General features: G+C 30.6%; 1 protein-coding gene across 5 annotated transcripts in view; it reads left to right on the forward strand.

The window, feature by feature from the left end:
- Positions 1-12,970, forward strand: part of LOC108563051 (T-lymphocyte activation antigen CD86-like) — a 270,481-nt gene that overhangs the window by 246,792 nt on the left and 10,719 nt on the right. For all 5 annotated transcript variants that reach the window (XM_017921604.1, XM_017921603.1, XM_017921606.1 and 2 more), the window contains exon 4: positions 9,570-9,697. In XM_017921604.1, coding sequence (XP_017777093.1) covers positions 9,570-9,697 — 128 coding nt within the window. The remainder of the gene's footprint in view (positions 1-9,569; positions 9,698-12,970) is intronic.

Consider the following 12,970-nt stretch of genomic DNA (forward strand, 5'->3'; position numbering starts at 1 on the left):
TCTTAAATTTGAAAATTCTTCCTTTAATAGTCAACGTATTATCTCATCTTAACTCCAGACCTACAAAGATATTAAAACTGTAAATACCTAGAAATGGAGTATTTCAATTACTTTAACTTGCAGTTTACAACATATTGAAGCTAAAACATAACTATAAATGCAATATTTCCATTACTTTAACTTGCAGTTAACAACTTAGAATTGAAACTTAAACACGTCGATGTATTTCTTTAACTTAAATAATCTTTTATTGTTACTTTAATAATCTATTTATTAGCCCATCTTGTCTTAATCCTAATCTTATTCGAGACTGACAAAGATATTTAAGACGAAAAAACGCAGAATTTCAATTATTTTGTCTTGCAGTTAACAACTTAGAGTTGAAAATATTTATTAATCTTACAAATAATTGGTACATTAATAATCAACTTATTATCTCATCTTGCCTTAATCCTCATCTTATTTGAGACATACAAAGAGATTAAAACTGTAAATACCTAAAAATACAGTATTTCAATTACTTTAACTTGCTGCTAAAATGTATTGAAGCTAAAGCACGTCAATGTTTTCTTAAACTTGCAAATAATCTCTTATTGTTGCTATAATTATCTATTTATTAGCCCATCTTGTCTTAATCCTTATCTTATTCGAGACTGACAAAGATATTTAAGCCGTAAACACGAAAAAACGCCTGTATTTCAATTACTTTGTCTTGCAGTTAACAACTTAGAGTTGAAAATTTAACACGTCTTAATCTTGCAAATAATTAGTACCTTAATAATGAACTTATTATCTCATATTGCCTTAATCCTCATCTTATTCGAGACATACAAAGATTTTAAAACATACAGTATAAATACATAAAAATACAGTATTTCAATTGCTTTAACTTAACTTTAAATCACGTCGATGTTTTTTAAACTTGCAAATAATCCCTTAATTTTGCTTTAATAATCAATGTATTATCTCTTATTGCCTTAATCCTTATTGAGATATAGACATAGATATTAAAACCGTAAATACCTAGAAAGTCTGTATTTCAATTACTATAACTTGCAGCTAACAAATTAGAATTGTTGCTTAAACACGTTGATATATTTCAAAAACTTGCTTATAAACGCATATTTTTACCTTAATAATCAACATATTATCTCATATTGCTTTAATCCTAATCTTAATCGATACAGACAAAAATATTAAAACCGTAAATACAGTATTTCAAGTACTTTAACTTTAACTTGCAACTAACAACTTACTGAAGCCTAATCCTTATTTTCGCGTATATTAACGTTGTTTAGTATTATTTAATTTTGCGTTAATCCCTATTCCTCCATATAATTAAGACCGAGTTAATAAAAGTGAAGCGATTAACAATAATAATCTCGAAAATCCATTTTTTTTGTCTTCCAATTATGCTAAATGATCCAGTAGTTTTGTTGTTCTTGTTAGGATGTTGTTTGTTGTTCAACGGTCATCGATAGAATTGTTTTAATTTAATTAAACCCTTCTCTCTCCCTCCTTCGTACTTATTCTCCATGTAGTTAGAACTCCCGAGTTAAGGTCTTTGGGGCCGCGTGTTGCATGTATTAAGTCGTTTCGTGAATTGGGCCACAAAATGAAAACCATTTACGACTCGAGCCGATCCGGGTCAGAATTATCATAATTAATGGAAGCCTTCGAGTACTGCACATCAGAAGAAAACTATTCGGAGAAGGCATTACAGATACACGAAGAGGACAGAGATCTTAGGAGAAGTATGTGGCACAGATGAACGCAAAATAAAATGGAATTGTCGTCCGATCAAATGTTCTGTTTCTCTTTTATGCTTTGTGTGTGTGTGTGTTCGGAATAATCACGTTTCGACTTCAAATGGAATGGAACAATGTGCATGAACAACAGAGATACGAGCCAGATACATGCTTCAATATACTACACATAGTATACATCCTTTATTCTTGATTTTTTTTATTTGGTGCCCTCTTTTGTATTTCCTTCTTTTCGCATCCTCCAACCCCACACAATCCCGTGTATATTCTTCGCGTCGATGCGTATAAATATTTATGCTTCATCGTGTAATGTGAATTTTTTTTTGTTCATTTGTTGCTGATAATTGATAATTTATATTCGTGTGGCGATCGTCGGAAACCGCCGCCTCCGCCGCAAAATGGACCTGAAACCGACGCAACGCGAATCAATTTTTGACCCAATAAAACTCCCCACAGCAATTACGCATTTATACATATGGAGAGGAGGGATGAAATTTCTGTAAAGCCACCAAATCGATTGACGTTAATTTATTTTTTCATAGTAGTTCTCAACAAAACACAATTGGCTGAAGACAATTGAATTGGGACTCATCAATATTGAAGTCGTCTTGCAAACTGCACGTTTCTCACGTTCTTTAATTGATTTTGTAACGTTAATTCATTTGAAAGTGGAGCAATAGTTCAAAACTTCGACATGCATTATTTATACTTTATTGATTTAACACATTAATGCTGAATTCGTGTCACATTTTAATTTATATTTTCAATAAGTAATTTCATATTTTATTTGCCACTAATAGCCTAACGGTTAAATTGCCCTACCTATTTCGTGGGCGCCGGTTCGATTCCTCGTTAAGTCAGGCCCTTTGTGAGCCCTCTCGGTGCAATAGAGCCATCGTTCATTACAGATGGACAGTAAAATGAATGAGGTTCAGTATATGAACCTTCAGCCAAGTCGATGGACAATGATGCAGATTCACAGTCAAAATAGTGGAATCGCAGAGCATCAATATACTACTGAAGTTAACCTACAAGACGATAGCCTACCAACAAATTAAAAAAATCATCATAATTTACTCAATATTCACATTTATGAACAGATTGTGAATAAAATTATACGACATCAAAAATTTATTAAACCTTTGTTACTTTCGTGTAAACCTTTGTTACTTTGAAACTTCGTCAAACATAACGTTAGTTACTTCTAAGCATGTTTATTTTTATAAAAATTTAAAAAAGTTAGACTTCAATAAATGCTTTCAGTTTGGCCAAATCCATAAGATTGCATTCCCTTTCTCTACTATACTGCCCTTTTTTTGGTAAATATGTACTTATTTATATTATGTAATTATATTTAGCATATTCAACAATCCAAGACAGATTTGGCACTGTAAATTATTATAAAAACAGTACTCGCGTGGTGTCTGTTAAACTCTGCTGTGAATCTTTCATGCAATTACAAATCGTATTTCAGCATGAAGAAAGTACATATATGGAGATCGTTCTACCTTTCCAGTTTTATACTGTATTGATTTAACATTAATGCTCAATTCATGTTATATTTTGATTGATAACCGTTAATGAAAGAAATAGAAATTTGTAAATTCCATTAAGAATATTTACAATAAATGATTTAATATTATTTTTTAGAAATTTATAAAATATACATCAACTAACAAATAATCTAAATTTATATTATTCGCAGAATCTATTGAACAAGATAGAGTCCCGGCAAAGAAAAGATACTGGCACGAATGAAAAACATAATAAAGAAGCAAAAAGTCAAATTTGCAGGTAAATGCAAATATGCAGGTCTTAATGCATGTGTTCATGCAGGTGTTAATGCATGTGTTCATGCAGGTGTTAATGCATGTGTTCATGCAGGTGTTTCGTGCAGGTGTTCATACAGGTTTTCATGAAGGTGTTTTGTGCAAGTGTTTCATGCAGCTAATCGTGCAGGTGTTCATGACAAATTTGCGTCATTTGAGAAGGACAGGAAATTATTATTTTATTAGTGTTAATTTCTTAACAAAACTAAAAATTTTTTTTTCAGGTTTTATAATTAATTTAGTACATTTATTAACATTAAATCACATATATATGATTTTTATGCTAAATTCTTCTTTTCATTGATAAATTTCATTGAAAGAAATAACAAGTGTAAATTAAGTTATTTAACTTTATACAACATTTAATACAGATTAGTTACTTTTACAGATTATGCAATAATCATTAGTATAATAATATTATACTAAAGTTTTTATAATTTAAGGAATATTATTCTTATAATATTGAATTTATATTACATAAGTTAACTAATTATATAAGGTGACAACAGCCTCATTTTACTAATTAATTTGAATTATAAGATAAGATAAAATTATAATGTTATTTTCTAATTAGTAAAAATATACTTCATAGAATTTTTATATACGACTCTTTTTCTTTACTCCAATTTATTATTACCATTTTTATATAAAAAATATTTACATTTCTTTACTAGAATTCTAAAATAATTAAATAAAAATTTAATTTAAATATTTTTTTTCATTAATTTATATACAATTATACAAGTTGTGAGCACGCAATTACTTAGATACAAATATTTTAATATTATAAACCTCAAAAAAAAACTAAGCTTCTTTTCTTTCATTCAAACCATTTATTTTATTTTCGTACAACAAACGAAACACGAGTGAATTTATTTATATTTTTTGTTGTGTCGAATGAAAATCTCTTTCAGTTTTCTCTTTACCGTGTTTATGTAAATCATGGTTTATATAATAGTATTATGTTGAGTTTTCCCTGTTAAGCGGATTATGACCGAAAAGTTTTCATGCTTTATACGTTACGTTACGAATGTGATACGTTCTCCTGGCTACAAATAAAAGGATCACATGCAAAACCGCATATTAATAAATCGACAAAGGGAAATCTGGTGGACAATCCCAATGTAAAGAAAACTCGGTGTTTCGAGTTGTAAACATTTTGACAAAAAAAAAACAACAAAAATTGGATATTTTGTTGTTTTTTGCCTCTTTTTCAAAAAAAAAATAGTTTTATTGTAATATAATTTATAAGCAAGAAAATATTATGTAATTTTTTTATTATTTTTCGACTTTAATTGAAAACTGTGGTAATTATTTTCTAATTTGTCAAGAAAATAGTAAAAACAAAACCTTTATAATTTATTTCTATCAACTTTTTACTAATTTCTGGATTAAATCTAAGTATTTTCAAATTGTTAGAGTTTATCTGGATTATAATTTTCTTATCCAGATAATCCAAAAAGTAAAGCACATAAAAGTCTTCAATATTTTAAGCTGAAATTATGTATGTTTCCAAGTATGATTTTAATATTCTATAAAAGTCAAAACACGAGAAACATTAGTTCCGAACTTAAGACGTGATGCATTTTCTTGAGTTATTGAATTGCCCGTAAATCCGCTTAATATTATTTAGGGGTCTCAAGCCCCGGCGCATCCACCATTAATATCGAACCGAGGAAAAACATTGTATTTCGATAGTTATAAATAAAGCTTAATGTTTCTCCATATGTTCATACCTGCCTTCTTTATGCTTTCTCTTCATATCCAGCAGAAACATGCCGGTATTTATGGGGCCATAAGGTCCGTATGCTCCGGACACATTACGCTCCAATCAAAGCCCATAAAGCAAACCCGAATTGGCCCATTGCGACAAGAATTATTATTATTTTTTCACCCTTCACAGTCAAATAAATAACAGACAAACAATGTTTTCAGGCCTGATAACTTCAGGAAAAAAAAAACAAAATTTTTCAAAACAAAACAAAAACTACTAGATTTTAAATCGCAGTAAATAATAAATAAGTGAGAGTTATCAATAGATAAATTCTCATCCGGTTTGAAGCGTTTACAGTTTTATATCATTGGAGGTGATGTAAAGAGTAGACGTGTTACAACGTTGTCGTCGTGTGTAGAAATTCGCAAGTTCTTTTTCCTGGTCGTGCAGACAACTTTATTCCGCTAATAAGATTGGACAATAAAATTCGATGAGGATTTGGGGGAGCTTCGCTTTTATATCTTATCGGATATCCACGGAATCAATATGTTTGTCCTTCCCCGTTTGCTTAGATCCACACGGAATCTCTATTTTATACCGAAAATAAGAAAGGAAGAAGGGAATCGAATAAAGAATAAAATAAGTAACGGACATATTTCAGCTGAATGTATGAATGTATTCGATTCGTCTATTGAATTTTGTTGCAATACGAAAGAGAGGAAGTGAATTAGCCTAGTGTTTCAATTATTCTCGGGACAAAATCTAATTTCCTCGGAAATTAAAAATAGTCACGTATTCTTGTATTTATTTATTTTTTGTTGTGTGTGTGTATATAATGTTCTTTTTGATGATTTATGTGGGGTTTTTTTAGTTTAAGGACGGAAATTACATGTGTCAGAAGGTTATGAGTGAGGTGGCTTTGGACGAGGAGGGAAAAAAGATGAGGTACATCATCGTTTGTTTCGCGAGTCGTATTTTGTTTCCTTGATTTTTGTACCTCCCACATTCAGGTTCATCCCCTTTTTCACTCTATTATCTGTAATAATCGATTCTCTGGAAGCAACCATTCTTCTCCCGCACAACAAAGAAGAGAAAAAATAACATTATTAGATTGTTACGATAAGATAAAAAGGGGATAAATTGGTCCGCATTACGGTTAGAACGGAATCGAACCATGGTTTATAAACAATTCGTCGACCCTTCGATCCAAACATCCCCTTTTTTTGTTGTCCTCATCCCTTCTCTATAAGTCCTTTGTTGTCCGAGAATATAATTACGTTATTAATGTTATTTTTTTCCATTAATCCACAATAATCACAAAAAAAACATAGTTATTTTCTCATCACCTGGATAAAACCATTTATATACATTAGCTCAAATATCTATATAACAAATTTAACGTCTATTTATATTTCCATCCTATATGTATAGATAGCATTATGATGAACTTTTGACAATGTTATTTGAAAGATGTCACTTTTTAATCAAAGATTACATACTTTCTGGTTGACATACTGAAGTATATGATGACCAAATTAAGTCATAGAATGAATATTTGATGATTTTACTGACTTTACTGTCAAATTTCTTTGAAATCACGTCTCTTTATATAAAAATTTATAAGTAATTAAACAAGAGTGTGTGATAGTATTTTCTGTATATTTTATTTCAATTCTCATAAAAATTAATAAGACTTTTTGTTTTTTCAAATTAACAGTCAATCTATAAAAGTTTTTATATTTTTTATAATTACATAGAGAATGGCCTATTATTACGCATCTTTTGATATAACAATTGTTACATAATGGTAATTACTGACTGAGAATTATAATATTTTTTTATTTTCTTCGCATCCTCACGTTTTATATTCGGTGAAGTAAAAAGTTCTGAGCGTTTCACACGATTTCCATGATTTTATCAACATTTTCGATGATTGGCCTACCAGAGCGTGTCCCATCTTCGAAGTCCATATTACCAGTATAGAAGCGTTGAAACCAACGTTTTGCTGTTACATTCGATATTGTATTGGCTCCACAAACAACACATTTTTTTTTTACTTTTCCCCTTGGTCGTAATGGTACTGAAGATCGTATGGAATTTTCTCTTTTTACTTCCATTTTGGAACACTCTAACACACAACTGTCAAAGAACTTTTTTTAAAGCGTTTTGTCGTCTTTAAGTCGCATTTAAGTCAATTTCTATATAATAAAAACATTCTTACAAGATTTTTAATAATTACTTATTACATAACATTCTCAATCATTTTACTTTATAACTAAGTAAAGTAATCTTAATTATTTACCTATTTTTTTTTTGCATATTTCAAAATTTCTCAATTTTGTCTTCACATTTTATTTGATTACGAAAAAAACTATATGAAACTATCAGTTAGATTATTGAAAAACAAAGTAAAGACAAAAATCATAGCTTTTCCAATGAGCATACTATTATAATTTGTAGTATTTACTACTATGCTCTAATCAAGTATCAAATGTGATTTATAAAATGTATTTGTAATTTAATTATTTATCTTAATACTATAAACTATGATAAATTTTTACTAAAATTATTGTCATTTCACTTCTTTAATGTATTCAATGAAAGAAACTAATTTAAGAATTTCAAAGTTATTGTATAAATCACAATAATAAATCTTTTTATCTATGCGTTGACCTAAAATTATGAAATACCCTTTTCTGCATTTACGACCCTCTTCACTCGACTGTATACTTCTTTTTACAGGTAGATTTCAGTGCACAAGTTTTATATGGATACGAGAGTTGAATGCAGTTTTTATATGCGATTCTCCTCGCACACGTGAAAGACGTTAATGATTCATTGTTCCATTATGCAATTTCGCCATAATTCACATTTTCTCCCCGTCGCAAAAATGTCTCTGAGTCTCGTTATCTCCGCGTCATAAAAATGATTGCGAGCGACAGCGAAATAACGTACGCACGTTTCAAATGGAATCCATACGTTTGCAATATTGCGCAAATTCTAAAGAAACAACATATTTTCACGTGGATGCACACTTTGAGTGAACAAGTTCAAAGACATTCTCCTTATTTTCTGCATATTATTCGTAGCTGAAATACTTGGATTGTTTCATCTTTTGTGAACCTATTCAAAATCATAGTTTTGTATACGAAACTTCGTTCATTTCTTTATATAACAATTTAAGAAAAGCTTTAATTAAACAAAAATATTTATGTTTTTAATATAGTTTAAAAATATAAATTAAATATACAAAAGTATACAAAAAAATAATTAAATACTGATTTTCTTTTTATGCTGGTGGAGTTTAAACTAGTGTTGCTGAACCGGGAAATCCCGGGAATTTTGTAAAAATATGTAGTCTCAATATTCGGGAAATATTGCTCGAGACTCAAGAAATTTCAAAATTGAAAATACCTGCAGACAGGTTTCTAAAGATAAAAAAAAATGTTAAAAAGTATTAATTGACCTAAATTAGAAGTTACCACTCATTTAAAAGTGACAGCTGAAGTAATTATAAACTTTTTCATGGCTAAAGTTAATAAAATCTATAATGATCTAAGAAGAGATAAATCACTATTAAATATGAATAACAGAAGGATAAACGAATTATGACTTTATTGAAATATCTACATAATCCAGAAACTTGTAAAGTTTGAAGAGAAATGTTTTCTGGTTATTCAAAATCATCCATTTTCTGAATGTTTAATGAAACGACATTTTAAATTTATCGAGTCCCGAGAATTCCCGGGAATGCCTTAAACAGTTGTCTCATGTCCCGGGAATCAAACCTTGTAACCTTATAGCCGATATGGACGAGCCTCCACTGACACGAATATAAGACACATGTAAGCTGTGTATATTACGTTAGCAACAAAAACAAAAGTTGTTTTAAATTAGTGAGAACTGTCATTTCTTGCAGAGTAATATTATTGTTTAAACGTTGTCATTGTTTAAAGATTAATGTTAATCTGCAATAAACAGTTAATTTATATTCAGAAATACCTCGAATATTGCTGTTTTGATCTGTGCGGATTTCCAAGACTATGTGAATAAATTCTGTTTATTTATTTACTATGTGTAAGATTAAGGTTAAAGTGACGTAATAAAGTGTGTACTCTTCGAATCTTTTGGGCAGGTAACATCCTTATATTTTTTTCTTGTAAGAGTTTTACGTTCATGAATGTCCTTTCTCGTATTTTTTTTTCTCTGTGTTTGTGTAAGAGTGAGACTATGATTCTGATCACGTATTTTGTATTCCAGAGCCTGATACCGAAATCGTCGGTGGTCCCGAGTTGTTCATCGATCGTGGAAGCACCATCAACCTCACCTGTGTGGTTCGGCACAGCCCTGAACCCCCGGCTTACATCTTCTGGAACCACAACGACGCGGTGAGTTCCAACAAATCCTCTCGAGCAAACCACTCCACCCAACATACCTAGCCTATCTTATCCATCCACCTCCCAGCAATCCATCCATACTTAATACATATAATGGTAATATTAATACAAACGAAACCCCGTACGTTCTCTTGCCATCACGCACTCTCACTTTCTCTCAATGTATATTTAACATGGGAATCCCCGCCCGTTCATTTCGTATTCCATGAATATATGAAGCGACCTGCGTCCTCCTAAATTTTATCGCTTTTCCACTTGCCGATTTACCTTGGGGTTTGCTTTTTATTTAAATATATTTCAAAAACGTGTTACGTCTTTGACAGTAATTTCATTTAATATTTATAAAAACAATGGTAAATATTATATAAAACTAACAATTTTACTAGGATTAAATCTGTTATGCAAATTAAATTGAGTCAAGTGAATGACTTCAAGTCGACTTTCTCAATAATTTCGAATAAAACATTAAATATTGAATATGCAAATTAATGCCAAGACCGCAGGATACAACTACGAATTAATACTATAATCGCTCTTACAGTTATCGCGCAATTTTCTGACAAATATTGGTAAATTAACGATTTACTCTATACCTAATATTAATGCATTAAACATTCAATGTGCAAATTAATGTTATAGAGTAAATCATAAATAAATTAATAATATAATTCGCAATATTTTCTTAAATTTTTCTTAAATTACTCAACAACAACCTTGGGGTTTGCTTTTTATTTAAATATATTTCAAAAACGTGTTACTTCTTTGACAGTAATTTCATTTAATATTTATAAGAACAATGGTAAAAATTATATAAAACTAACAATTTTACTAGGATTAAATCTGTTATGCAAATTAAATTGAGTCAAGTGAATGACTTCAAGTCGATTTTCTCAATAATTTCGAATAGAACATTAAATATTGAATATGCAAATTAATGCCAAGACCGTAGGATACAACTACGAATTAATACTATAATCGCTCTTACAGTTATCGCGCAATTTGCTGACAAATATTGGTAAATTAACGATTTACTCTATAACTAATATTAATACATTAAACATTCAATGTGCAAATTAATGTTATAGAGTAAATCATAAATAAATTAATAATATAATTCGCAATATTTTCTTAAATTTTTCTTAAATTACTCAACAACCACATTAGGTAATTTGATCAAAGAATATGTAAATTATAGACAAAAGTCTCACCTTTCCAAAGAGCCTACTATCAAATTAGTGCTGCCATCAATTCGTTTGCGACGAGCTGTCAAAAATGAGAAAGTTGAAACTGCACCATCTTCACTTTTTATTTAATTTCAGGAGAATCAAGCAAGCCAATTACATACTTTAAAATAAATCATCAAAAATTAACTAATAATTATGAAATGGGTTGAAAAATGTTAGCATTAATATTAGTTACTCAAAAAACTTTTTTATATTTGTTTATAGTATAAGAAGGTTTTAACAGTTACGCAATTTATTATGTAAGAAAAGTTAAGTTCCAACATTCTTGATTGACTGAAATCATAGATTCTATATGTACAGAGAAGGACTAAATAAATGATGGCTGTAACAGTATATCGACGTTTGAGGTACTGGATACTGTTGTCATCGTGCAGAAAATACAATAGACCGTGGGTATGGCAGGAGCAGACTACATCAACACTCGTAATGTATTCCATTCCATTCCAGACAGTTTAATTTAATTTTGCCAGAAAAATACTCCAAAAAAAAAAGAGAAAATAAAATATACAGCGCGATACATTTTTTTTTTGTTTGTTCGGAGGGATCAAAGAAAATATGGCGAGTTTGTGAAGATTAAAACGGTAAGAAGAAAAAAAAAATATAAATTCAACGCGAAAATCCAATGGAAAAATGGAGGTTAGGTGATGATAATTTTAATTAAAGAAACCCCTCATTAACATTACGAATCTGTGCGAGGGCGTTCTTATGTAGAGGGGAGAGAGAAAGCGCATTAACAAACGCCTCATTAATTAATGAATTAATTAATTAATTAAAAACACTTGCGCGCCTCATATATTCCGAAAATGTGCACCTGATTAGGTGGGTGCAAATTAAGAGAATAAAGTATTTTAGCACAATCATGTAATTTCATGAAAATAAATTATTTAATTAAAATGTTATAAAATATTTTATAAAACACTGAAATTTAATGGTTTGCTTTAGTGAAACAGTACATAAAGTTTTTACTTTATGTACTATTCCTCGTTGTTACGTTACACATTTTTTTTTAATGAATAGATAGAAATTATTTGTTAGGCACTTCGCGTTAAAAGCTCGGCTTTCGAGAATTAATTAAATCCCGAATAAAACTTTCCGTTTGGATCAGGAGATGTTCCTGTAGCATTTACTCTCTTCCTCTTCTCATTTTTTTTCCTCTCTCTCTCCTCCAGCTCGCACTTTTATTAACAAAGTTTCGTAATTCAATTGCGGAGCGGAAATATTAAAATATGTGCGCGGCTAAAATTGCGACCATTGGCTTAATTGAATTAGTAGAAGAGATGTTGTGAAAATGTCGCCGACAGAGCGACGCAATATTAATAGAAATCATAATGAGTGGTATTCGCAAATCGAATCTGCAACATCTCCCTCTCATCCTAATTCGTAGCCTTTGTGTTGCCATTCCTCCGTTTTCGCATTGGTAATTAAAACTTTGCGCAACAATGATTTCGCAGAAAATTCCACGCCGAAGACGAAATATAATTGTCGGTAAACCTTATTAGGGGCCTCGACTCCTTTAACCATCTGAAATATTCCCAGAGATTGGCTAATAACGAGCACAACAGGCTTTTCGAGCAGGGATTTGGTGGGTGAATCGGGTGGATTTGGTCTGGGAAGTTTTAAGTGATCCATCGGGCTAAAACCTCTCACTCTCTCACAGACGTTATGATAGCCTCCTCCTTAAAGTTTACTTATTAGAGGATCTTACATAACAAAACATAGTAAGGATGCGATAAAAATAGAGGACCGCGGCAAAGCTGATTACATAAACCCCGGGATAAACTAAATAGAGAATAGCGAAAGTGGATTTAATTAAGAATGAGAACAACAAGAGGAAAGAAAAAATACGAAGCAGCAACAAAAGAGACATTACCAAACTTTCAGCCAGTGAAATGGAAATAATTATGGGAGTCGGAGAATGGGAATATGGAGGAACGTACAAAAAAAAAATAGGAAGGAGAAGAACTGTTATTAAAAGTTTGCAAATGGTGTCCGAGATAATTGTTGTTGGATTGTGCGAGAG

This window comes from Nicrophorus vespilloides, unplaced genomic scaffold (assembly GCF_001412225.1).
Source record: "Nicrophorus vespilloides isolate i.1.1-1 unplaced genomic scaffold, Nicve_v1.0, whole genome shotgun sequence".
Classification (NCBI taxonomy): domain Eukaryota; kingdom Metazoa; phylum Arthropoda; class Insecta; order Coleoptera; family Silphidae; genus Nicrophorus; species Nicrophorus vespilloides.